Source organism: Gallinula chloropus (genome assembly GCF_964237585.1).
Source record: "Gallinula chloropus genome assembly, chromosome: 1".
NCBI lineage: Eukaryota > Metazoa > Chordata > Aves > Gruiformes > Rallidae > Gallinula > Gallinula chloropus.
In genome coordinates, this window is record NC_140085.1 from 32,005,343 (window position 1) to 32,032,963 (window position 27,621).

At 37.8% G+C, this 27,621-nt stretch overlaps 1 protein-coding gene across 3 annotated transcripts in view; it reads right to left on the reverse strand.

The window, feature by feature from the left end:
• Positions 1–27,621, reverse strand: part of MON2 (MON2 homolog, regulator of endosome-to-Golgi trafficking) — a gene marked incomplete at both ends in the record, with an annotated part of 75,174 nt that overhangs the window by 13,759 nt on the left and 33,794 nt on the right. Inside the window, 18 exons of one of the 3 annotated variants that reach the window (XM_084268054.1) lie at positions 259–449; positions 2,338–2,466; positions 2,731–2,748; positions 3,297–3,440; positions 8,628–9,256; positions 11,102–11,300; positions 12,040–12,333; positions 12,814–12,976; positions 18,063–18,238; positions 19,005–19,115; positions 21,462–21,563; positions 22,887–22,977; positions 23,057–23,130; positions 23,219–23,299; positions 23,507–23,611; positions 23,939–24,051; positions 25,282–25,463; positions 26,133–26,214. In XM_084268054.1, the coding sequence (XP_084124180.1) occupies positions 259–449; positions 2,338–2,466; positions 2,731–2,748; positions 3,297–3,440; positions 8,628–9,256; positions 11,102–11,300; positions 12,040–12,333; positions 12,814–12,976; positions 18,063–18,238; positions 19,005–19,115; positions 21,462–21,563; positions 22,887–22,977; positions 23,057–23,130; positions 23,219–23,299; positions 23,507–23,611; positions 23,939–24,051; positions 25,282–25,463; positions 26,133–26,214 (2,884 nt within the window). The remainder of the gene's footprint in view (positions 1–258; positions 450–2,337; positions 2,467–2,730; positions 2,749–3,296; positions 3,441–8,627; positions 9,257–11,101; positions 11,301–12,039; positions 12,334–12,813; positions 12,977–18,062; positions 18,239–19,004; positions 19,116–21,461; positions 21,564–22,886; positions 22,978–23,056; positions 23,131–23,218; positions 23,300–23,506; positions 23,612–23,938; positions 24,052–25,281; positions 25,464–26,132; positions 26,215–27,621) is intronic. The other 2 variants (XM_084268055.1, XM_084268053.1) reach the window with 2 other exon arrangements.

A 27,621-nucleotide genomic window follows, 5' to 3' on the forward strand; every position in this document is an offset into this window, starting at 1 on the left:
TTCACCTTCTGAATGATTTTTTTTTCTACTTTTGGAAAATAATTTTGAACCAGACTGGTTACCTCTTTTTCTTCATTCACTAAAATAATTTTCAGTTATTAAATATCTCTAGAGATAAGGCTATTTTTCCTGAACTTTACCAAGACATTTACTGAACAAATTATTTAGAAATATTTTCCAGTTAAAAAACCCAATCACAACAAAAAAACCCCAAACAACAACAAACCCACAAAAAAGAAGAGAAGAAATTGCATTTACCTTTTGGTGAATAAAAAGTCTTCAAAAGTATTTGCTAGCTCTGGCCACATACTGTCAAATTTTCCAGAAGATGCGTGCTGCCTTGCAACAGGTAGTCCGATGGACAGAACTTTGAGAAGAGAGGAAACGGCTAGCTTCCATGTGCTTTCAGAAGGACAGGAGTATTTCAGACTAAGAGGTATTCTTAGTGTCTGCAAAACAAAAGTTAACACAAGAATTACAGTTGCTCAGACAAATTTAAGAACGTGACTGGTTTCTGCAGAAGATCTTGGCAGACACTGTCACAGATCATAGTACACATCCCTACCTCTTCTGCTGTTAGATGAGATGTTCTGTTAAAAATATAATCGTAAGGATGATTTATCATATACCAGCTGGCTAAAGCACAAGCCTGTTGCCAAATACAAGGTTAGAAGTCAAAGTTGATCCATTACCAATTACACTATGAAATTACACACTAATTTTCTTCTTCTGTATTGCTGTCCACCTGCTAAGCCTGACAAATGGGTTCCCTAACATCTAGCAGACTGCAGGCAGTTCATTACCATGAGTGTATTATGGAGAGTTTAGGCCTGTTCCTAGGAAGCTATCCCAAGTCCTTCCACTGTATAGCAAAAAACCTCATGAAATTAAACTTTTCCTAATATGCAGACATTGAATTGTATACGTAACCATGGCAAGACATCTGGTCATTGCTGACTGTTAAACCACATGAAGTTTAAAAGGAAAAAAAATTTAGTGAAATTTTAAGGTAAAGGCTGCAGTACAACTCAGATGTACAGCAGATGAACACACCTAAAAAATTATTAGAGTCTTTTAGATAGAAAGATTGCTTCGGTATGTATGAAAGTCTTCATTAATGAGTTAAAAACATTAAACTCATGTATTATTTGCACTGTATGTTTCCCTTTTATACATGTAATTCCTTCGTTCAACTAACTAGAACCTGATACACCAAGTTATCTTGGAAAGCTGTTATTCAGTTTACACCTCAATGCCCACTGACTAGATTTGGATATTACACATATGCCCCCAATGCTTTCAGTGAAGTCTCCAATTTGAGGAAAAAAGGAAAGACTCACTCATGCTCTCAAGAGTGAGTCAATTGTGATCATCTCTCTATTGCCAAAAATTATGAGAGCTAGTATCTAACCCTAGAGGTAAAAGCATATTTTATTCTGCTGCTATTGTTCATACAGATCAAATTAATCCCAACATCAACATGGGCTTTAGAGACATGAAAAATAATTTCAAAACCTACTGCATCTACTGCAAATGATCACATTACTGTCAACTGTTAAAGTGCTGCTTCTATCAGTTTCCCCTATCCTATTAAAACCAAAGCAGAAAACAATTGTAATAATTTTCAATTACAAGTATTTAGTTCATAACAAATTCCAAGTAATACTACAGAACTGTTTGAAACAGATTCAGGTTTCTTAATTTCTTAGCTTCTATATAGGAACAACCTTGTGTCAGCCAAGTCGTTACAAACAAGCCTAGGTCACATATGGTTTTTGGGGTTTTTTTTTTTACAGATTTTTACTACAACACCTACTATTTACCAGAATTATTTGCCAAAATGGAAACAAGGTCAAAAAAAGTTAAGAGTTTGGCAATTTTGCTTTAAAGACACATTTGTGTGCCTGCACAAGGTACATCATAGGTACATCAATGACACACAAAGACATTAAAAGCGAATCAAATGTAATAGCTAGAGCACACATTCCCAGTTTACATATGCCAACCAGCCTTCAACACCACATTTACCCAGAGGCCTGTTAATTAGATCCAGGTGCATGATACTTTCAAAGATTAATACTGCATGGCCTAACACACGTGTTAATTCTTACCTTAGTATTGAAATACAACATTATCCAACTAAAGAATGATAGATAAAGCCCTATCAATAGCCTTGTAGCTTCAAACCAATTACACCTGCTGCTCATCTACATAAAATACCAATTTGTTTAGTAAAGCTTTAAGCTTCCCAGAAAGTGTTCATCAACAGTAGCTCAAAATAAGACACAGGATTTTCAATATAAGCTCATTAAATTCACACATAGGACAAACTTTTACCTTAATAATGTTCTGGAGAACTTTCTCAGTTACCACAGCTTTATGGCAAGCTGTCTTTTGGTATAAGTCCACAACAACTTCCAACGACCTCTCAGCAAATGGTACATAATTCAATGCTACCCATTCCGCCTAGGAAAAGAAATCAGTGAATTACTAAACTATACATGAAAATGTATTAATTAAGGATCAGGAAACATGTTTTGCACTGAGCTCTCAGTTTAATGCATGCAACGTTTGCTAAGAATATAGTCCAAGCAACAAAACTGCAAATACAACGTAGTCTGACTCTGGAAATGTACTCTACATTGAAGTAAAGTACATTTAAGTAGGACAAATGTTGCAGTCTAGGCAAGACAACTACATTAGGACAATCTTTAAGGAAATTTAACTCACCGGTGCAAATAGTTGTATCTAGTGTGATTCCATTGTGTTGCCGGACAAATAGAATAAGAAGAATTAATACATACATAATAGTTACCTCTTGGATTATAGTGAATCAGATGCTCATGCTTAGTGAACAGCAGAGTACAGAAATAAAAAGAATTATTGGATAAGTCCCATTTCCCTACAGCACGTGCAGTTAAAAAAATTGCAGCTTGAGGGGATTTTATCCTTTTAAAATTATAATGTCTTTCTATTAAATTTGGTATCATATGTAGGACAAGTTGGTTTAGATTAATTTACTGGACAAATTCAGACATTCACTATGCCTGGTATCCAGACAAGACCTTTCCTACATAGAGGAATACAGAGTATAAAAACAAAGTTTAATTCAAAGAGAGCATACGAAGATAAAAAAAAACAACCATGTGAAAAGCTACTAGTAAATCAGCTTATTACTCAACATGCACAGTGATGTTTTTCCAGATGGAATAAATGCATCTTGCTAAACAACCTGTACCTGAAGCTGAATTGGGTTCACCAGCCAGTTCAAACAAATGAGATTTCTAATTGATTACCTGATTATACTTTGCATTTGCAATGTGCTTTGTTTCCAGCTGTCCATACTGTGGAGGCTTGCAGGAGAATTCTACGAAGGCCAACAGCTGGTCAAAGATTGCAGGATACATTATCTGCATACTTTCTGAGCCCACACATATAGCCTATACCAAAAGAAGGGAGAAGCAGCTTAATATATCATCCTGAGTTTCAACATTCAAAAATTCGCATCAGTACAAGAAGCTTCCCAAGAGAAAAATTCCATGTAAGACTATGCAAGAGTCATGCTATATAAAGAACAGTATATAGTTCTAACAGTTTCAAGAAAGTGAGTTTTGTTATGTCATTTAATTTATTGCAATAGGAAAGTAGCTGAGCATATATAGTTGTATTTACTAACCTATCTCATTACATCCAATAAAATAAATCTTTTCTTTACCAACTCTGCTTTGACCGGTAAGTCTTGTCTGTTGATCTCAGCCATATCTTATGCAAGTTCTTCTTTCATGTAACTTTTAAATCTTAGAAGAAAATTCCTACAAGGTTTTCATAAGTAGTTAAAATTGTGTCTTACAGGAAGGAACATAAAATGAGAATGGTATGATTTTGGTATAGCTGAAACTCATAATCTTGCTTTAAAATGGAAAACATTTCATGAAGGATGTATTTGGAAGATGTCAATGAAGTATCATGTTGTCAAAGGCTAATGATTTCCTGTTGCAATATAAATCCCAAGACAATCTTAGGGCATTTATTTTCAAAGCCAGATACAATGACTCTATGAAGTTACTCCAATTTTTTTCTGTCATTTTAAACGTATTTCTTTTCCTCCCTAAGTCTCTCCTCTCAAAGCTTCAAGAAACAGTCTATTTATCGCTCCACACAAACATCTTCTACTGTCATTTTTCTTTGGGAAGGAATCAACCTCCCTTTCCATTAACCACCAACCATCCATGATGAGTTGTGGCCAAACTCACTCAAGGTGCCAAGAGCTCCAAAGCTGCTTGAGTGCAACGACCATGCTGGGGCTGTGTCATGAACTGTGGCGGCTGATGGGCTCCATGGGATGGAACATGCCATGCTGACAGGGGTAGAGGCACTGTCATCACGGGATCACCCTAAGACCTAGCTGCACCTTCACGCAACCTACAACCCGCACTCCGTGAATCATCAACAGCCTTTCCCTCTCCTCACCTTCCTGGGATTCAACACACACATCTAACGCTCGAAAAGCTTAATCAGCATCATGAACATAGTGCAGCACTCCTAAACAGCCAACACTTCCCTTCTGCTGCTCAAGTTCAAGACTGTAGTGAACACTGAAAAAGACGCTTTGATGCCTGATACTCACCTGCATGGCAGAAGACTAAAAGGTTAATTGCTGATCTGAAAATCTTGTAACATTATTTCAGTTGATATGCTGCTACACTGAAGTCCTTGCTCTAAATTGTATCAGTTTAATGCAAGGTTACATAACTAATAGGCGAAATATATAAAATTATTTATATACCATGTGGACTACAAAGGGGTAGAGAGCATCCACAAATCCCTGGATAACTTTTATATAGGTGCAACATACTTGCACAGATGCAATTTATGTCACCCACAGAAGAGCATTCAAAATATGTTTGCCATTCCTTCCACGTTGGGAGATTTTTATTATTATTATTAATTTCAGGATTAGTGGCAAATAATTTTAGACACTACTTTTTCTGCATTGGTGAATCAAAGCAGTAACTACTTCCTATTTGAGGTCTGTGCACGAGTAGCTTCTTAGTATTTTACAAAACTCCTGTAAAATTTTTACTTTATACACAGAAGTGTTTTCTATCCAGTCTACTGGGGTGTTTTCACCTCTAAAAATTATCAGAGGATTAAAAGATTAGATGAATTTTCAAAAATAAGCAGCCTAATTAGAATTGCTTTTCAAAGAGGTTTATGCTTCTGATTGACAACAGGTAACTTTTATCTAACTGTATGCACAACTTAAAACCAGCCTACCAAAGGGTATAAAACATCTTTAAGAGCAGCTTATGAAACAGAGTGGTATTTAATGCATTAAATGCATTTATTTACATACTCAAGTGAACACAAACAAACCCTAAAATACTCTGCAGATCATTTGCTGTTGCAAAAGTTGACACAGTACTTCAGTTTCAGAAATCCATGCCACAAAGCAGTCTTTTACTAACCTTCACATTTTTTAATAGTTCACATTGATCTAACAGCTCCCAGTGAAACTATTGTCAGGGGTTACTGGGGTCTTTTTAATACCTCTCCATATCTAAGTCTCTACCATCTCAGCTGGTGTATGTAAATGTAGCCTTGAGTTTACCACACTCACAGCTCAAGAGACTTGCAACCATAGTACCTGCGGAGGCAGAATTCAAACATATCTGATCTTCAGGTATGTTTCTGTGCTCCTGTCTGACAAGCCATCAGTTTTGCTGCAGAGTTGACCCAAAGTCAACATAGGGAGTGAGAATATTCAGAGAATCTGGCCTTGAGAAGAGATTTTTTTTATCTGAGCTACAATGATGAAGCAGGTACTTGTACTGCAGCAGTGAAAGACTAGAAAGCAAGTTCCATGAGAAATAAAATGAAGAACAGAACACAAACAGGCTCAACATGTGGACATCTGAAAGGATAACCAAGGTTCCCTTCCAGTCCTATGTTTTTCAGTTTGCAGTGTCCTTCACTAATGCAATCACATCATAAAATCTCTTTATAAAACCAGTCAGGGACTCAGTCTTAATGTCACATTTTTCTCATGCAACAAAGACTGAAAAGTTGTTACAGAATTTCTTAGAAAACCAGAATTGACCCAAATCTTCCTGTGTCAGAGAAGAACAAAACTTAACCTGGTCCCACATACAAACATAAAAGAAACATTTTATTTAAAAGAACATGAGAACTAATTGCGTACTCTTTAACTGTCCCACTGGCTTCTGTGTGTACTTCTGAGAACATTAACTAATTTCAAAAGAAAGACATTGTGGCCTCCAGCAAAACCATCTGACAGATGGCCTTTGCTACACACGAGCACTGGCTGGTTACCTTGTGATGTGAATTTTTCTGTGTTATATAGCTGGGAGGAGCAGTCAAACAACTTTGCAGAGCCTACTAACGTGCTCATGTAGTGCAATGTACTACTATGGTTATTTCAGTGCTGTTCTGTTAGCAATATTATTATAGATGAGGTGGGAGGCTTTTGTTATTAAGAAAACTTCTGCTAAAATAGTTTAGCATCTTGACAAGAGGTTAAAAGAATGTGCAGTTTTTCCTCATGTTAAAAACTCTGGTAGCTCCTGCTTTGAAAAGCACTAATGCCTGGAGCCTTTGGGAGCTAAGAATGGCTGGATAAGGACAGCAGCGAGGAAACAGAAAAATCTGATTAAAATATGGAGTGATTAAGTGGGGAAAACAGGACTTGAGCAGGGCTGAGCTGCTGGAAACGGTACAAAAGGCTTAAACCTGACTGGAAATTTATGACAATCTAGTAGACAAAATTGATGGTAAAGCTTTGTGTTATTTCTATCATGATACACAAAAGTGAGATTTAACAGCAACTTATAAACTTATACCTCTTCTAAAAATACACTCATGGATATTTAAGTCCATATGCTAAAAGAATGACTGAAAGATAATGCCTTGTTTGTGGGGTTTAAATGAGTATGAGAGAAGTCAACCCACACCAAGCTAAAAGAAGTTAAAATACAAAATTACTACTTATTTAGTAGGTATCGTGTTCTGTGAGCTAAATGGGGCAGGATCCTCTCTGAGGAGGGAGAGGTAAGACCACACAGTTCAGCAAAGTAGTCATAACATGAAAGCCCAAAAGGAATAAAGTTAAAGTCACATGAATAGTATTAATTGTGACATTTTTTCAATAGGTGTTTTTTGGGGGGAAGTGTATTAAGGAATGGTTTTGTATTTTTAAGTTTTACTTAATATAAATACACAATTTCATTCATTATCAGCTTTGTTTCTTTCCACAGAATCACAGAATGATTTGGGTTGGAAGGCACCTCAAAGACCATCTAGTTCTACCCCATCCTGCCATGAGCAGGGACACCCTCCACTATACCAGGTTGCCCAAAGCCCCATCCAACCTGGCCTTGAACACTGCCAAGGAAGGGGTAGCCACAGCTTCTCTGGACAGCCTGTGCCAGTGCCTCACCACCCTCTTAGAGAAGAGTTTCCTGCTCCCACTTCCTTGTTCCATCAGGTACTGGAACACTGATGTAACATCTTCCAAAGCCTTCTATTCTCCACAGCTAAACCACCCCAACTCTGTCAGCCTTCACAGCAACAGTATTCCAGGCCTCTTGAGTATCTACATGGCCCTCCTCTACACTCACTCCAACAGCTCCATCTCTTATGTTAGGAGTCCCAGAGCTGGATGCAGTAGTCCAGGTGGAATCTGACAGAGCACAAGAGGCGCAGAATCACCTCTGTTGACCTGATGGTCATGCTGGTTTTGATGTAGCCCAGGATACAGTTGGTTTCCTAGGCTGCAAGCACACCCTGCCAGCTCACATTTCATCAACCAACACCCCCAAATCCTTCCCCTCAAGGCTGCTCTCAATCCATCCTCTTCCCAGCCTGTAGTTGTGCTTGAGATTGCCCCAACCCACATGCAGGACCTTGCACTTGTCATTGCCGAACTTTATGAGGTTCACACAGGTCCACTTCTCAAGCCAGTCAATTTCCAACTGGATGGCAACCCTTCCCTCCAGTGTGTCAACCACTCACTGTTTTGTAAATGAATAATTTTGCAAGATATTTTACAGCTCCAGAAAGAAAGAAGCAATACTTGCTTTTTTTTTAACTATCCAGTAAAAGGGCACCCAAGTTTGCTGTTTACTGATTCACCCACATGATGGGTGTCTCTGAGGATGAGTGTGAGAATTTCTCAAGCAGAGATGCAGCATTGTCCTTACACAACTAATAAGATATAAGAATGTGAATGAACTCAGAGTTCTCACGATCATTACTCTTCTAGTCTGTGTGTCATTATCAACATAAGGAATATTATTTGTGGGACTATTTCCCCAATTCCATGTACAGACCTTCGTAACAGAACAATACTTGAATATCAGACAGACAAGTAAATAACTACAGAGCACCACTCATAAAAGTATTTCTACAATCAAGAAAAAAAAAAAGTACACCATTCCTTTCAATGCAAGTTGCACCAGGAATGCAGATGATCTTGTTCTAAGGTAGTGTACTGCATAACTATAAATAATTTTTTAAAATAATGCTTAAGTCACCACACTGCAATTCTGAAAAGAACTGAGACACAGCGTAGTTTACCTTTCACCATGCACCTGAAGTCACCTTCTTACCTTTTGTAAAACATCTAAAGCTGTAAGAACCGCTTCCTGTAAACTTGTCAAAACTGCTTCAGTGTAAGATGGAAGGATGAAAGGGGAGGCATCAGAACTGATTGGAACTGAAACAGCACCGTGCAAAATGACACCCAGCTTTTGGAGATCATCCATGCTGAAACCAGTTTTGATGTGTTGGTAAAGAGCTGGGAATATCTGAATTAAAGCTGTAAGAAAAGGCTGGCTGGGAATGAAAGTCAATTTATCACAAGTAACTGGAGGCCTTGTACTTTCTGAACCAATCCTATACCAGCTGTTCCAGGCTGCCCACCAGAGATTCAAATCTTCGATCTCATCCGTTATTACAGGTGGTTCAGATCCACTGTATCTTCCTATTCTTTCTCCTATGGAGTCAGTTCTCATGAACGACCTGCCAAGGCTGGTGGCAGTTGTTGTCCCTACCACCACAGGTACAGAGACATTGATAGCAGGTGGTGTATCAGGCTTCTCTGAGTCCCGGACAGGGGAAACAATTTGTAAGATCTCCTGGAAGCTTTTCAGAGCAGCCAAGGAAACTTCATTATTTTTGCTGAGTGCTGCTGATTGGATGTGATCAAGAAGAACATCCCAGGCTTGGGAAAAGTCTCCTGTTTAAAAAAAAAAAAAAAAAAAGGAGAAAGTTAAAAACAAATACATTTGGAAGCGGCTTCCTATTCCACTTGCACCCAGCTTCCTGTTCCCCTTGCAGCCACCCAGTCTCTACAAGGCTATTAATGTCCTTCTTACTAATACAGAGAAATTTCAGGAGGTTAGGTGATGGTAGTATGAATGACTTTCAGAATGTATCAGTTCAACTGTAACAAGAAGGAAGGTGGCAGACAGACACAAATATGAAGAATGAAAAAACAACATATCAGTGTTTATGTCTAGTTTGCTAGGAAAAAAAAAATCCTATACCACATCCCATACCAGAAAACTACATTTATTTGGGAAAATGAAGCAGATTTGGTTTTACACATACCAGATGCCTGTTGATTTGAAAAAAATGTTCAGCGCACACAAGGAATTAAGGGTCAAGTCTACAGTCATACAATGCATTAATAAAAAATTATTTTAAACTGCTCTGATAATTGCACTGTGGAGAAAGAGTTCATTTCTGCAGTTTGAGTTTTTCATTAAATTTAGCCTTAACCTTCAATTTTCTATGTTAGTAATTATCAGGCTTGAATAATTAAAACAGACCTGTACTATTTTAAATTTTTATTCAGTTTTACCTCTCATGTAACAGTTTAACATTTACTACATTTCTGCAAATAATACTCTTAATAGCTACTAATATAGTCTTGATAACTATCAATATGTTGATACCTGTATCATAAATAAACAAAGTGCAACAAAATGCAGCTTATTTGTATTTGGATATATAATTACTTACTATGGGATGTTGAAGGTATACTAATGTAACAGGGAATTTTCTTTGCAAGCTATAAATGCTAACATTTTTATTTTTAAAAGTAATGTATTTAAGTAAGGTAACTAAACGAGGAAACGAAAAGTAGCATTGAAATATCATACCTCTGTTTAGAAACTGACACTTTTTTTTGTACAAAATAGGCATGGATGCTGAATTATATTATCTAGTTCAATACACTTACATTGTTCAATTGTATGTAATAGTATTTTACAATAGCTTGGTACGTGACCTAAGGTTTAACTTCTTATGTGGAGTAAGCTAAAAAGAAATAGGGAAAATCAAACCCTGAGAAAAAGGATCAGAAAGATACAGAGGAGTTACAGAAGAAAATAAAAAACTTCAAAATGGGAAAGGTAAGATTTTAAGGAAGGAGAAGAAAAGGGGAACTCGCTTCAGTTAGCTTCATCAGGGAAAAGAGTGAAGTAAACTCGAACTGAAATCTCTGTGCAATACAAACAGTAGAGGGGAATCATGCAAGGAGAAAAATAATCACTTGACCGAGTGGGTAATCTCAACATCTTTCTCATAACAAGTCCAATCTTTAACGATCCCCATCTTTTTGAAGCTATATACTTCACTGACTTCACAAGTGAGTGCTCTTTACGTTGTAAGAGCACTGTTAAACTTGACACACTGATGACATGTAAGAGTTCTAAGCAAGTGTTGCATAACCTTAGAAAGACAAGAGGAAAAATATGTTCTGACAACCAAAAGAACAGAAAAACTATTATTGTTGTCAGACTACTATAAATTAAAACTACTTGGCACCCAGAATTGTGAGTAGTCAGATGTAATTTCAAGTACTGCAATATGGAAGATGAACCTGGTACTTATAATTCCTGGTTCTAAGGAGCATGAATTAGACACTCCACAATTTTCATTACATTTGAGGGGAGACACAACAGAACACACTTTTAATCTACGATTAAGATTCTTTCCCAGTACTTTAACTAAAAAGAACATACTAAAGCAGAAAATTTGTTATTCTATCTTTCAGTAACTTTAAACTAAATTTTACCTAAAGGCTGCAGTAAGTATCTCCTGGTATTAAATATTCTTGCAACTCCAGCCAGTGTTAATACCCATGTCTCAGCCCACTGTTTCTCAGCTGTATCCCTTGAATGATGGATGAGAATGTTGCCTCCTCCTGATTCAATCTTCTCTTTGTCAGCCGTGGTAGAAGATTCTCGAACCCTATCCAACAGGTGAAATAAAACCTGTAATACAAAAAGAAAAAAGACAACAATTTTTCAAATAACATAGTTGGTAAAACACTAAAAAATAGTAGTATTTCCATTATGTTTTCCACCACTGTGTCACCCTGAGAATTCCCCTATTTAAACAACCTCTGCAACAACTTCACTTGAGAAGGGTTAGAAATAGCATGATCAAACCCACTGAGAACACTGTTAGCACTAACAGAAGGCTAACACCAACGGATCTCAGTTATCTCACTGGCACAACAGGCAACAGACTCAACTATAACCAAACTTTTTGCATAAGGGACAATCAACATGACTATGACCTAGAACAGGGTGTTTGACAGATCCTCTCAAATAACAGCTAAAACAAAAGCGCAAGCTAAAGCTCAACATAGTATCAGATCACATGAAGCTCAAATGTCACCAATTTTCACACAAAGGAGTCAGTCATCTTCATATGAAAGAAGCAGCCTTTTTATAAAACTCCTTAGTAATAAAGAAATGGTCAAAATGAAAAAAAAACCCCACCCAAAACAACACCCAACCACTCTATAAGAGGCTTTAAGGTGCAGAGAAAAGGAAGCATGGGGGAAAAAAATCAAAAACAGTGAAAGGCTTATCAGACTTCTATCACTATACCTTATCTTTAAAGTCTTAATAAGCTAATAAAGTGACATTAAAATAGCATGTCAATGGTTACCAAAACATGAAGGAATTTTTTTAAATTGCATTCACTGGAAGCTTACAATCATACCTTCCATATTACTGTGTGCCACGTTGAATGTTGCAACAAAGTTCCATGAGCACCAATAGTAGAAAACAACGTTTGCCCAGCACTCTTTCTAACTGCAGGTCGGGGATCCACACACAGTTCTCCAAGTTTGGCGTACAAACATAACCAGAGACAGTCAAATGGTGGCGCAGGATGAAACGGTCTGTTCAGCATCACTCCCTTTTCTTCTGCCTGTTTCTGCAACACTGCTTCTTCCTTGTTTAGCTCCTTTTCAATTATTTCACCTCTTTGGAAAAAATAATCTGAAATATTCCACTACAAAATAAAGACATATGGTGCTGTACAATACAAGTATTATAATGCTTTTAATGATCACAAAATCAGCTGTTTCTCATTTAAAAGTATTCTGCAATAGATAGTAATTTCCTCACACTGATGATGGAAGAAGATCAATACATAAACACTGCAAGGTGCAGAAAGTATTTCTCTTAGCTTCAATGTTTAGGCCCAAATTATGCACAAAGTACTATAAAGGTAAACACTGTATTAAAAATAAGATACTGATGAACACTGTTACAACACAACACTACCTCACCCTGGAGTCATGCAGATTAAAGATAACTTGTGCTTAATTTATGTATGATTCTAAATGGCAACATGGAAATTCAGTAAGTAATCTAAAAATAGGTTTTGGTTTTCATTTGCAGACTTGACTACAGATTAATTTTCACTTATTAAAAAAAAAGAAAATAAAAAGACAGAATTGGCATCACTGTAGGTTAATACAAAACTCACCAACAAACCAATTGAAGTTAAGCTAATATTTAGCTCTTGATTGTGAAGTCCAAAGCTTCCTGCAACTTCAACAACTATCTGCAGACAGGTACATGGCATCGTTGGAAGAAAATCTGTCACAACCAACTGAAGACACTGGAATGCAGTCCGTATTAAGGACTCTCTTAAAAAAACAAAACAAAACCAAAACACATACACACTCTCATTTCAAATTTCTTCAAGAACACAGAAACATTCTGAATCTAATACTTCAACAGGCAGCATTAAAGATAAAAAAAAATTAAATGGTTTTGATGAATTTGCAACATTTTAAATGCTTCAACTAGAGGTTTTTTCAAGACATTAAGTTGAAGCTTCAATTTCTGATGAAGTATTTCGTCCGCTTCAACTACCTAGTGAAGCTGAAGTTTAGACTCTCCAGTGGTCATCAGGTAGTTTTATACAGTAAAGTCCACTTCTCCATTCTAAAGTTCTAAGACTTGTAAGTTAGAATGCTTTATCTGACATGTTTCAAGAGAGAGGAATGGTCAAAACAAAGCTTCAGTTTAAGCGTTATAACCCCCCAAAGATTAAACTGTTGTCAATTTTTTTTTTTTGTAGCAGAAATTACAAATTACTTAAAATCTCCCCAAAAGGTGGGCAAAAGATAGTTTTACTTATTAAGGAAGATTCATGCTCATGTAATGCTAATCTTACTTGCTTCAATACTGTATTATGTTAGACAAAATCTTTTCAAAATACTTGCCATTAACTAGATCTTTAATAAATACTTTGCCTTTAGAACTGAATTCTGAAGACAAACATAAAATAAAAATCTAGTAAGGAAAAAGTTTGAGAGAAGGAGCTCTCAGAAGAGGCAAGGTCATCTAGGATTAAAACACTGTTTAGTGAGAAACAAAATGAAGGAATTAAAAGAAGTGGTGAAGTGGACATCACACAAATAAGGGAAACTGGTTAAACCAAATTATAGGTTTGGTTTTTTTAACGTTTAATGTACAAAAATAAAAATACCAAAAGGTTTGCAATACAGAAACTTAGTGGCCTTCAGAATATATAACCCAGGGCAGCAATTCAGAATGCAAACACCAGTTACATATTTCAGAGTCCTAAATAAAATAATACTTTTTATTTGTTCAAAATGAAAATCACAGGTGGGCTGCAACCAACATGATATGAAAGTCAGAGGAATGCACAAGAAACTCCACATAGACAATAATGGCTGCAGTTATCAGGAGATGGTGGAGTTCAGGTTCCTGCTTGGAAGGATGAAGCAAGGCTATCAGTAGGATTACAACCCTGGGCTTTAGGAGAGCTGACTTTGGCCTCTTCAAAGACCTGTTTGGGAGATCCCATATGGGTTAGCACTCTAGAAGGTAATAAGGTCAAAGGGAGCTGGTCTGTATTCAAGCACCACTTCCTCCTGGCTCAAGATCAGCATATCCTAAAGAATAGGAAATTGTGATTTAGCCAACTACACAATTAAGTTTGGAATTAAATCCGGCAGGAATGTCAAGGACCACAGGAAGGGCTTTTTCAAATACATCAGCAGCAAATGGAAGACTAGGGAACACATGTATCTGTTGCTGAATGAGGTGGGTGCCTTGGTGATGTAAAACACGGAGAAGGTGGAGTTACTGAATGCCTTCTTTGCTTCAGTCTTTACTGCTGAGGCCAGCCCTCAGGAAACCCAATCCCCAGAGGCAAGAAAAAAAGGAAGGCCTTTCCTTGGTAAATGAAGATTTGGTTAGAGAACATCTAGGCAAGCTCTACATCCACAAATCCATGTGCCTTGATGGGATGCACCCATGAGTATTCAGGGAGCTGGCAGATGCTATTGCGAGGCCACTCAATCATGGAGAACAGAAGAGGTGCCTGACACGTGGAAGAAATCCTGGTTTACAGAAAGGGCAGGAAGGAAGTCCCAGGAAACTAGAAGCAAGTCAGCCTCACCCCCATCCCTGGAACAGCTTATTAAGCATACAGAAAAAGTGGTTATTGGGTGCGATTAACAAGCATTCACCAAGGGGCAATCATGCCCAACCAATCTGATAGCCTTCTATGATGGCATGACTGGCTTGGTGGATGAAAGGAAAGCAGCAGACGTTGTCTACCTTGACTTCAGCAAGGCTTTTGATGTTGTCTCCCATAACATCCTAATTAGCAAGCTTAGGAGGTGTGGCTTGGATGAGTGGACAGTTAGATGGCTTGAGAACTGGATGAATGGCAGAGCCCTGAGGGTGGTGGTAAGCAGTACAGGGTCTAGTTGGAGGCCTTGTAGCCAGTGGTGTGCCCCAGGGGTCACTGCTTGGTCAGGTCTAATTCAATGACGAGGGGATAGGGGGTACCCTCAGTAAGTTTGCTGATAATACAAAACTGGGAGGAGAGGCTGACACACCAGAAGGCTGCACTGCCATTCAGTGAGATCTGGACAGGCTGGAGAGTTGGTCAGAGAGGAATAAATGAAGTTCAGCAAGGGCAGGCTTATAGTCCTGCACTTAGGGAGGAATAACCCCAAGCACCAGTACAGGTTACGGGCTGGCCTTCTGGGAAGCAGCGCTGTAGAGAAGGACCTGGGGTTCCTGGTGGACAACAAATTCTCCATGTGCCATCGATGTGCCCTGATGACCAAGGTCAGTTGCATCCTAGGGAGCATTAAGGTGACTGTAACCAGCAGGTTGAGTGACGTCACCTTCCTCCTCTACTGTGGCCTAGTGAGGCCACATCTGCAGTGTTATGTCCAGTTCTGGACTCCCCAGTTCAAGAAAGACAAGGTACTACTGGAGAGAGACCAACAAAGAGCTACAAAAATGAGGGGACTGGACTGGGGCTGTTTAGCCTGCAGAAGAGAAGGCTGAGAGGGGACCTTATCAATGCTTATGAATATCTAAAGGGCAGGTGTCAAGAGGACAGGGCCAGGATCTTGTTAGTGGTGCCCAGTGACCAGACAAGGGGAAACAGGCACAAACTGGAGCACAGGAAGTTCCATCTCAATGAGAAAAAACTTCTTCACTTTGAGGGTGACAGAGCACTGGAACAGGCTGTCCAGAGAGGTTATGGAGTCCCCTTCTCTGGAGATATTCAAATTCCACCTGGATACTTTACTGTACAACCTGCTGTAGGTGACCCTGCTTTACAATAGGTTGGACTAGATGATCTCCAGAGGTTCCTTCCAACCCCTATCATTTCATGTGATTCTGTGAACTAATAGTTCTCTAATACGATGCATACTGCAGAGAGTTGTCCATCCTACCATAGAAGATCACAGGATTTATCCTTCCTATACTCATGGAGGAAATGCTCACACACTACTTTCCCTGCTATGCGTTAAAGGAGTCTATACAGTTAAACACACAAAACTGATGCAGTTCCCTCTCCACTACAAAGTTCCAGAGATATGTGACCTTCAAGGACTCTAAGAGGAGGGAAGGAGGCAGAAAACATTAGTTAGAAGGCTCATTTTGAAGAGCTGAGTTAATGGGAAAGTAAACTCTTTCTAATCCTTACATGCAAGGCCACTAGAACAAATTCAAAACAGTTCACTTCCTAATTATCATCACACACTACTATGTGTTTGGAGAAAGGTCTTCAAAACGTAAAATTGTCCTTCAAAGTATTTATATTTATCTTTTGGTGGCCATCTATAACAAGAAACTTAAGCTTAGCTCAAAAGCTTAATTCATATAGGATTTTATCTATCCTTAAAATAAACAGGGCCATCCCATTAAAAAATTCTTCAAAGACAGATGACTTTTTGTTTACAAGCCAGTAGCATACAATCAAGAAGTAACCAAAATATCACCACTCTCAAAATAGCATCTACAACTTGTATTTATAGCAGCCTGGCAAGAAGTTGTCCTGGAATCTACAGACCAGAGGGAAGACACTTGTGGAGAAAGTCGCACAGTCAGTAAGTTTATATTTGAAGTATTATAATAGTGCCTGCATCTTGTACTCAAGATAAGTAATGCAAGGAATCCCATTGTTTACTGATGAAAAAGAGCTTAATTTTTTTCCTACTGTAGGTGATACGATGTGGGCAAACAGTGTTACGCAGCTGAAAGAAAAGTAGATTATTCTGTGTGGTCTGTAGGAGGAAACTAATATGTAACACAAGATCTTCGGTAGATCTCGAGGTATCTGCCAGTGACATTTGGGTTAGAGATGTAAAGGGACCTGAAGACTGCCAGTGGATGAGAACCAACACAGATTCCTTCTCAAGACAACCACAGTGAAAAAAAAAAAAGAAAAAAATCACAAGGCATGTAGGAATCCCAGAACACACTGCACTACGTGAGTAAACAGCAGGTAACAAAGGAATTACGGTTACCAAAATGAGGACGGTCACAATCAAGAGTGCCAAGATCCTTGGGGATTTTGGTGAGTACTACTGACGGATCAATCAATACTGGTACACAGGCAGAACCTTGTAAGCATTTGAAGGGGATTTAGGAGGTCTTTATATGGCCAGAAGACAGAAGCTAAGGTGGAGTAAAAGGAGAGATCACAGCAATTCACCTTGGTTTATATCAGAGGTATTTGATGACCCATTCTGTTGCTAGTCTTAACTACCACCAAAGGAATTACACTGCCTAAGCCTGTGGGTTTGCAGTTCCTGGTGCTTAGAGTTCTAGGGTCAGCTATTCATTTCACTGCTCATTGCAAAGAAATTCCTTGCAACTTCACCTCTCATTTTTCCTTGTGGTCAAAAGGGACAGACCAGTAATATTCCCCCTTGTTGGCAACAGTCAGTCAAGGGATTCACCCACAGCATGCCAATAGTATTCCATACTTGTGCTATCAACAACCATTTAGAGAGGAAGGCATCAACAAAAAGAGAAGGCATTCAGAAGATGACACACAAGATTCAAGAAGAAAAAACAACAGAGGAACTTTGAGCAAAAACTATGTCACAGAGAATTATCTGTGAGCACCAGAGATGTGTCCAGCAGATGGTTTAAGATCAAATGAATTGGCACAAGGTGTACTGCTCAGGGTATGCTGCATGCTGACCACAGGATAGGGTAGAGGGGAACAATGAACTGGTCTTCTGAAAGATTAATTCAGGAAAATAAAAATGGGCTACAGGACAAATTAAAACATGTACTAGTGTTGAATAAAATTGTCCATAAGCTAAAACTGACAATGAAAGTTATGGCTATTATCAAAATGGTTATTAAAGAAAATAAAAGCAGAATTCGTTCTACTGTTCTTATTTTATATCATTTAAAAATTTTATTTCCACTACTTACCCCTGATCACTTCGAATTGCCCCCATGACTCCAAGCACCAATGGCCAGCCAGGTCCTAAGCTGTCACCCTGACTTTGCAAAATCTGTAACACACACTCCAACTGCTTGATCCTGATATCAGGATGACTAATGTTTGACAGTTCCTTTAGTGGATTCAATAAAAGCAACTGCAGTCTCTAGAAGTAAACAATAAAGCATATTAACAATGCTAAATTTAATTGATCCTTAATTATTTTTATGTATAAGTGAAAGCATACAGTACAATTGAAGATTCATTAAATTAATTCTGGAACTCATTAAATGCTCAACTTCAGTGTCAGACTGGCCTTTCTAAAAAACTGTTTATAAAGGTTCTCAGCAGGAAAACTTATTTTTATTTATTTCCTCCCACCTCTTCTCCAGGTCCCTCAGGAAGTAGCTATACCATCCTGTCACAGTTGCATAAAAGCCATCAAGCAACTTTATGCTCACCCAACACGGTTAGACTCAGTTTCCTACTAAAGGGACCTTGAAAAAACTATCCATTGAACATCAGTAAGCGTATTAAAAGGTTTTATTAATAACGAATTTAATAGCTGTGACTTAGAAGGTTAGGCAATTTATTTTTTACCTGCCACCACACCACATATTTCTGAACATTCTGGAACTGTTTGGCACTCAGGAGGGTTATCCATAATCTGTTCTAACATAATGTACAAGCATGACCACTCTTGGTTATGTATTTGAAAGAGGGAGGATGGAAGTTCATTAGAATGCATGAGGTGATTCTCAATAGTTACATCTGAACATTACAGCTCTAGGCTTTATAAACTCAATAGCAAAGTTGCTTATGAATGCCTCCTATTCACCGAACTATAGAAAACTTCCTCAAGGGATGATTTTGATTTCATTTTCAGTTCCAGAAAAAGAGGAAGAAAGCAGCTGCTCTTAAATTTCCTTTACCTGATTTTGAGATAATGGAGGATCGTGGTTGAATGTCAGTCCTGCTTTAATGAGGGAAGTTAAAGCTTCTGCTCCCCATTCTCTCATTCTGGAGTTTGGATGCTGACAGACCTGAAAACACAGAAATGTTTTGTTTGAAGTCACTGTTATTTAACCAAGATTTTAATATAAATGTAATTATATAATTTAAGTATATTTTTAATATAATTTACATACAGTATTATGTTTTTTCGACAATACAATCAATTGTCTACAGAATAAAATTAGGTTTAATAATTTAAAACTTTTTATCTTTTGGACAGACATACCTTCTGAAGAAGGAAGCGACAGGAAGCAGTGAAAGACACAGAAGGAAACATAATGAAAACCACAGCAGTTCAAGCCAAGACATTTCCCAAAATGAATACACTAACTGCTAATTCAGGTAATGATTGATTAAAAACCACCAAACATTTTTTCAATGAATGCCTGAAACTCTCAGGTTTACCTTAGCCTTAAGCTGCTATAAAATTCAGTTCCATCTTTCATGCACAGCCTCACATAATCAAGGGGGAAAGCACGATAGCAGCCAACACAGAAAGTGTCGCTTTTTCTATAATCTCAAATGCAAAAGGTAACTACATAGTAAAGGTAAAATAAGCCTTACACTCCACTATTTCAAAAACTTGACAAACCAATAGCAAACATTAGTTCAAGCTTAAGCTTTCAACCCATGTCTTCAGTTCTCTGTCTCTATATATCTAAGCCCAGTAATTTTGCTTTTTTTTTGAACAGAAAAAAATAAAAACATTGTGCAAATCTGTTGCATAGATCCCTAGAATGAACTGTACTCCTATATACAATACATTACCCTCAAACAAATAAGGTAAGCCTACGGTTTCATTGATCTCTACATAGTTATTTCCACCCACACTTCCAGCCCTAGCTTTGATTCTGGATTCTTGCACCATCTAAGTTCAAGGCAGGACCATAAGTAATGCTGATGGTTTATGTTGTTGGACCATTCACTAGCTAAACCTATAACCAGGCCAACACAGAAGAACTAGCTTAATGTTGAAAAATGCAAGTGAATTATTTATACTTTTGTTACCTCATTAAAAAAAGAGAGAACTACTTTATGATACTCCAAATCTATTTCAGAAACAGGGAATGAGTTCTTCCCTCAGGTGTTTAATTGAATTTGCAGCTTGTGTTTTCTCCTTCCTTATTGTACCTTGACAACTTAGATTTAAAAGGCAGCACTTTAGAAATAATCAAAATAGACTATGTATTTCCTACAAAACAGTGACAGATACCCACAATGGGTAACAGACCAAAACAGGATGCTTACTACAGGAAAAGAGAGTCTCAAGATGTGAATGGTGAACCTTATTGTCTTGGAGGGGAAGAGAGACAAGAGGGATACTTGTGCTTTAAGTCTTTAAACTCCTAAGTATCCAAATTTCTTCACAAGATTTATGTGGAGATCACAGAATCACAGGGGTTGGAAGGGACCTCGAGAGACCTTCGGGTCCAACCCCCCTGCCAAAGCAGCTCCCCAGCTCATATTGCACAGATAGGCGTCCAGACGGGTCTTGGATATCTCCAGAGCAGGAGTCCACAACCCCCCTGGGCAGCCTGTCCCAGGGCTCTGTTACCCTCACTGTGAAAAAGTTCTTCCACATGATGATCTCTGTAAATAAGGTTAGAGATGGCTAATCCATAATACTATTCCAAGTTATGCACTGGTTCCAAGGAAGTGTCTAATACTTTCTGGAAAGCAATGAAAAAAAAGCTTTCTCCTTCACCCACTTTAAATCAAACCCAGTTCTTGTATTTCACTCTTCCACATATCTAGGTAGAGAATTAAAACTTTACACTTACATTCCATCACCTGGTTTTAGTGTCAAATTCAAAAGTTAAGATTTCTTTTTTCCTTGATGGAACACATTTTTCATATTGAAGTTAAAATGCTTCAGAATTGAAATAGGATCACGACACTTTTATATTTTAGTAGAGTGTTCTCATAAAGAGACCATTCAAAGCGTTAGCTTAAACTTTCTTAAAACACACCAGCCCTCTGTTAGTAAATCTAATAGCTTCAATTTATCTGGTAAGGACACAAAAACATACCTTAAAAATCTTCCTAGATACTTGTACTATGTGAATCCAAAGTGAAATCTGTTCGAGTTACCTTAATTATAACACATGCACGAAGTATAACTTAATTTAAACATGGTTGTGTAAATGTATAAAGACTGAAGGCACCATAAAGACAAAGTAAGAGATATTAAAATACCAGAATTTAAACATGTAGATTCACTTTATAATTCAAATTGCAATGCATTTGGGATGCCAAAACAAGGATATGTAAATAGAATTTAATATTTTTTTAAAATTACGCTTTGAAAGTGCATTTCCACAAGATCTTTATTAATACAAACTAAGTTCTAGTACAGTTGATAAAAGCAGTGTTACCTCCAGAAGATGACCGGTCAGAGGTCTCCAAAGAATCTCAATCCTGTGCATGTTAACGAGTCCTGTTTCCAGTAATTTGGCAACAGCAAAAAGTGATGGTTCCTTAATAAAATGGAATTCGAGCACATGACTTTGAGGTAACTCAGATAATATCAGAGCCTTTTGCTACACTAAAACTTATAAATTAAGGTACATCTGATCTCACTGAAGTACTGTGTGTTGTAGGCTATGAACGAACACTGTCACAGCAGCTTAGGCTGCGTGGCTGGGAAGTTTCCACAGCATCTGCAGTACTTCCTGAGAAGCCACAAGGTGGTAGCAACAGCATACCATGAAGAACACTCCTTTCATAGTTTTTCACCCAAGTCTTCTCCAAGTTTTTTGAATAGCCAGAGCACCGATATTCCTTTCAATCCCTCACTTTAACTTAGTCCTCCCTCCAACCAGTTTTTTTAACATATTTTTACTATCAAAACACCTTTTTCCCCACCGCAACTTTGGAGGTTAAAATTACACATGAACAAGCATTACAAAATATTTAAGAATCCTCTTACGTTTTACCTTCCATCAGCTTCATAAAAGCCCTGCAGGAAGATGATGAATTTCCCATTCATCAAATACATAGCCAAATATTTACAATACACCTCAATTTTTTTTTCTTAAACCTACATGTAGTCAAAATTACCGTTACACTGGAATTAATTTTCTGTTCCCATTTCCACTGATTTTTAATCTTGTTTTCAATTGATTTTAAACAAAACCTTTGCCTTATTTTAATTCACTCTCTCTTGCTGTAATTGTCAAATATTCTAAAGCACATTTTTCTTTGTAATTTCCTCCAGTGTAACAGATCACGGATACTTTCAGAAACTCTCCTCTGTAGAGAATGACTAAGAGAATATATACTCAACCTTATTCAGTCACAGAGTCTTTAACCTTTCTGGGCTAAAGGTTGTTTACTGAGGCAGACAAGAATATTATCATTTTCCCAAGTTAATATGAACTATCATGGGGATTTTAGTATCTCAATTGTCAAGCCTTTTCTGGAATATATTATAAAAGAAAATTGAAATGAGAACAAGCACCTCACAGAACATACAGTGCTCTTCAGTATCCCTAACCTCTGAAATTACAAGGGCTTTTTGAAAGTTTTATCCACCCACAATCTGATTAATGGAAACACATGACATTCTTTAGTTAACAATCAACATAGGAGGAGAACAATGAGAATGTTCAGAGAACTAAGTAACCATATGAACCATTATAAACAAGACGTTCTTTGGTTCATAATTTATTTTTTAGGCTAGAGTATCAAGTACATTACTGTCCTAATATTAGAAATAGCTAGCTTAAAGGATAAATATACAAAAGTCTTACGTCTGTTTCACAAAAGCATCTAAAAGAAAACAGAGAAATCTTTTATACCTTATTGTTTCCATAGGCCATATCCATGGCTTCCAGAGACAAGGAGCAAAGGGCATTTATTAAGTGATGTAAAGACACATCGTCAAGGTACCTGAAAAATAACAGCTATCATACCACTGCCAAGTTTGATATGCACATATTATTTTAATTATTAAGATAAAGTTTCTTACTGTGAGCTTTCAAAAAGCCTTGAAAGTATGTTGGATATAACTGGCAGATCAGTCATAACTGCTGTAGTTAGAACCTTGAAAGAGAGACAGAAATGTGTCTTTGTGGATTGCAATAGAAAACACCCCATAATCACTAACTGTAAAATGAACAATCATGCTCACTGTGCTGGGCCCTTCTACAGCTCTTCCAGGTTTTAACGCACCCCCAACACCAGGCTTCAGTCCCAGAATCCACACAAGATGCTGAAATGCAAAAGGATTATTTTCAGCAAAAAAGCCTTGTTCAGGCAGAGGGGAAACTAACATTGTACTTGAGCTAGCCAGCAGCCTCCCGGCCAAGCAGAATTCAAGGGAGATGCTACAGTGCTTACTCAAGGCAATTCAAAGTTCACATAAAAACTCAAGACCAAATTATGGCAAAAAGCAAGGTATAAATATTTCCTATTATACCTGAAGAGTAGCCAGGACAAGTTGCCATGATGTACCAAGAACAGCTCCATGGCAGTGAGCTAAGTTGAGTAACGTCCTCATACACTGGATATTTTTTGAAGTCAGCTAAAACAACACAAAACAAAAAACCCTCAAGTGACCACACATGTCATATTATTCTACAATAATACTGTTTCTAGGAAACTTGCCATTTTTTACTAAATAGCTAATATATTTACTATTATTTAGTAATAATTTACTAACTATTATTTAGTTATAATTGCTAGTTGTTAACAGTTAGAGAACTTTGCTGTCTGGGGTTGTTCCAAATTAAAACTTTAGGATAGTATTTCAGATAAACAGCATTCTTAGGAATAATGGTTATCTGTTGCCACACCAGGATGAATAAAGAAGCAGTTCAGCAGGACGAGATCACTTACAAGTTGTACTTACCATTACTGTTCCCTGTGGCTGAAGAGCTAAGGGTTGCCCTACTGCTACAACTTGTTGATGAGACTCGCTCGAGGGACTGATCATTTGAACATTCTGTCCCTGAATGGAATATGCTAAAGAAATATTGAAAAGAAAAAAAAAATCTAAGTTTAAAATCCAGCACTTACATGCAGAAACGACAGCCTTCTGGCAAATGCACTCCCAAGAATTTTTTCACAGTATTAGCTTTAAGGTGGCTTACTTTGAGACCTTTAGTTACATTTAGATTATTATGTCATTGCCTTACAGAGTTAAAGGAGCCAGCAATTATTCCCTCTCACTATAAGATACCACTTGCAGTATATTAACACATTTTATGTTGTGACTGAAATATCTGGGCTACAACACAAGCATAAGATTATGTTTAAACAGCATTTTCTGTGGTAATTTTGTGCAAATGGTATCACTGGGTGCTACCACTGTACTAGTGCATTCAGAAAATGACGGTGTCATAAATGCTATATCATGATGTTTTTCCAATACAGGACTTCAGGGCACCCTTTTTATAACTCATCTGTTAAAAGAAGAGTAACCTATATAAGATAATTTAAGTTCACTGCTTCATTTCCAGAGATTCATATAGCTCAGTCATGCATACTGATCACAGACTTATAACCTAATAATACATTTAGCTTTTGGGCTGGAGTAAAGGTCCTGGTCCTTGTTCCCAGGCTAAGGTATTTCTGTTTTATATTAAGAGGTCTAATGTTATATCCAGCTGCATATTCTTCAAGTATTGTGTTTCTTGGTACACAGTAATTAATTTCAAAATTAAAAACAGGGTACACCCTCAACTGGCATATCCCATGAATTGCAACACTCTGTCAGGATGTGGGAAGCGTCAATTCAATGCCTCATAAACTGAACACAGCCCAAAACTTACGACCTTCTATTTACGCAGTAAATTTACACATCACTACGTGCTTGTAGACAAGGCTGCAGTATAGCACAAGCCCTGGATGTTTCAGCCAACTCCTAAGTATCTGAGCTGCCCAGAGAGTTTTTCAGAATTTGCATGCCTTAATTAAATATCCCAACAGATCTTTAGGATGATAGCCGTATCTCTTTAGGATACAAACTTCTGACGTATGCTAAGCATGCAGAAAGTTTTAGGTTGACTAGACTATCTAGCAGATGCCACAGACTAATCAATTCAGAAAGCAGTCAGATCCGGCTTTTAAATAAGTTTAGCACAGCCAAATACTACAGTTGCATGTATTTGAAATTACATCCTGAAGAAAATTTGGATTTACATAGAACAAAATTAAACGTATTTTAACAATAATGAAAAACTATATACTTACATTTGCTGGACAGAGCTGCAGTTGTGCTGTTTAATACAGTAAGGGCATAGTGAGGAGGTAAAGACCCTTTGCAAATGGCAGTGATAAAGGCATCTCTCGACGTTACAAGACCCAGTCTTCCACAAAGTGCAGCCATTGTCAATTCTGCCTTTAGAATATTTTCAGTGGCAGCTTCATCAGTGCTGAAAGACCACACATCATGTAATGATATGGGATGATTTAATTTAGGACATAACCAAAACTGAAAACAATGAGTACGTACACTAAGAAAACTGTCAGTCTATGAATAGCGAAAAGCAAGCATAACCAATCAACAAAGTTCTTCAGAATAATTTCCTATACAATTTGTCTTCAGTTTTGAATGACTTGGCAAAGGAGCCTATAAGGATCTATTTAACACTATTTTTTTAAAAATGGTGTTTGATAACAGAAGGCTCTTTTAAAGAGCTTTTCCAATTCAAAGACTAAATCGTATTAACAAGTACTAAGACATTATTTAGTCTCTTATCAATGGTAATGAAGACATGAATAGAATCACTTCAATATGTTGAAATGTTCAAAGTAAAAAGGAATAAAAATTGTTTAAATTAAAAATGTAAATAATTGCTTTATACAGTAGTACATTAAATGTTTATGCTAGACTTTTGGAGACTTCTGTGTCACTTACTCTTAGTGGATCCTCCATCAGCCTAGCCATCAGTAACCCACAAACATCTCTGCTTCAGTCTTTTGAACACTGCACTCTCATACAACTGTCAATGCAAGCAGTACCAAAAGACAATACAAAATATAGCTGGGAATACCATCTATTAAAAAAAAAACCAAACAAAAGAAATGAAAGACCAAAATACCTTGCGTCAAGTAGGAGGGATAAAGCAGCCAGAAGACCACACCAACAAGCATTCACCATTTCTTCCCAGACAGCTCTGCTAACTTGAAAGAAATACATATTATCATTTATAGCAGAAACAACACATATTTTAACTTCAAATTACGTATCAAACAAAATGCTTGCCATTGCACCTATTCAACAATGTTTTTAGTTTTGTTTACAGACACACAAATATGAGTATAACTAAACACACTCACACCAGTACCATTTAAACAGAATCACTACGTTGGGAAAGACCTTTGAGAACAAAGTCCAACCATACCTGTCCTCTACTAAACCATATCCCTGAGCACCTCATCTACCTGTCTTCTAAATACATCCAGGGTCGGTGACTCCATCACCTTCCCAGGAAGCCTGTTCCAATGACTGAACTTTTTCCTAATGTCTAATCTGAACCTGCCCTGGCACAACTTTGGTCCATTCCCCCTTGTGCTATCACCTGTCACTGGGGTGAAGAGACCAAGACAAACACCCATCTCTCTACAATATCCTTTCAGGTAATGGTAGGCAGTGATAAGGTCTCCCTCAGCTTCCTCTTCTCGAGGCTAAACAACCTCAGTTCCCTCAGCTGATCCTTGTACAGCTTGCTCTCCAGCCCCTTCACCAGCCTGGTTGCCCTTCTCTGGACACACTGCAGGACCTCAATGTCTTTCTTGCAGTGAGGGGCTAAAAACTAAATACAGCACTCGAGGTGCAACCTCACCAATGCGAGTACAGGGGCACAATTGCTTCCTTGGACCCGCTGGTCACACTATTTCTGACAGGTGCCTTTAAAATAAGACTGTTAAAGTAAAAAATGTCACTATGCCAATGTTTATTCTAAATTACATCCAGAAAAATCTAACAAAGGTGTACATACTTTTAATCTTTGTCTACAAAAGCAAAAGTTCCGAAGCACATAGATGTGGAGCACCAGGTAAACCAGAAACTCACGGAAATTATGCAATGAAGGAAAAATATCTATCCCCTGAAATTTATAATTCTCCGTATTTAAACTTTTTAAAATGTCTTTAATTTAATAGGAAAATAACCTTAGCTCTACCAGGCCTGTAATCTGCCTGCCTTGCTCCCACACCTTCCAGGCAGGCCCTGCCAACAGCCTGAGCGCCACTGCCTGCAGCACCATGGAGAGCGGCGGCAGGCCGCGCTGGGCCCTGGAACCCCCTCCCCTCTCCGGTCTCGGAGCCTCCCAACGAACTGTACAACACCATCGGCTCGGCTTCCTGGTACACAACCCAAAAATCACTCTTGGGACACAAGGCCTTGTGCTTTTGAAGAAGTTATTCCCTAAATACTTTCATATTATTTTAAACTTCTCCATTAAAACTTTCATCTTTGGGTCTTGTCAGTAGAAATACATTTTTTCTATTCATGTGGTTGGAACTGGCACATTTCTCCCAGGCCCTCCCTCTCTCGTGAGCTTGGATCTCAGTGTTAAGCTGAACTAA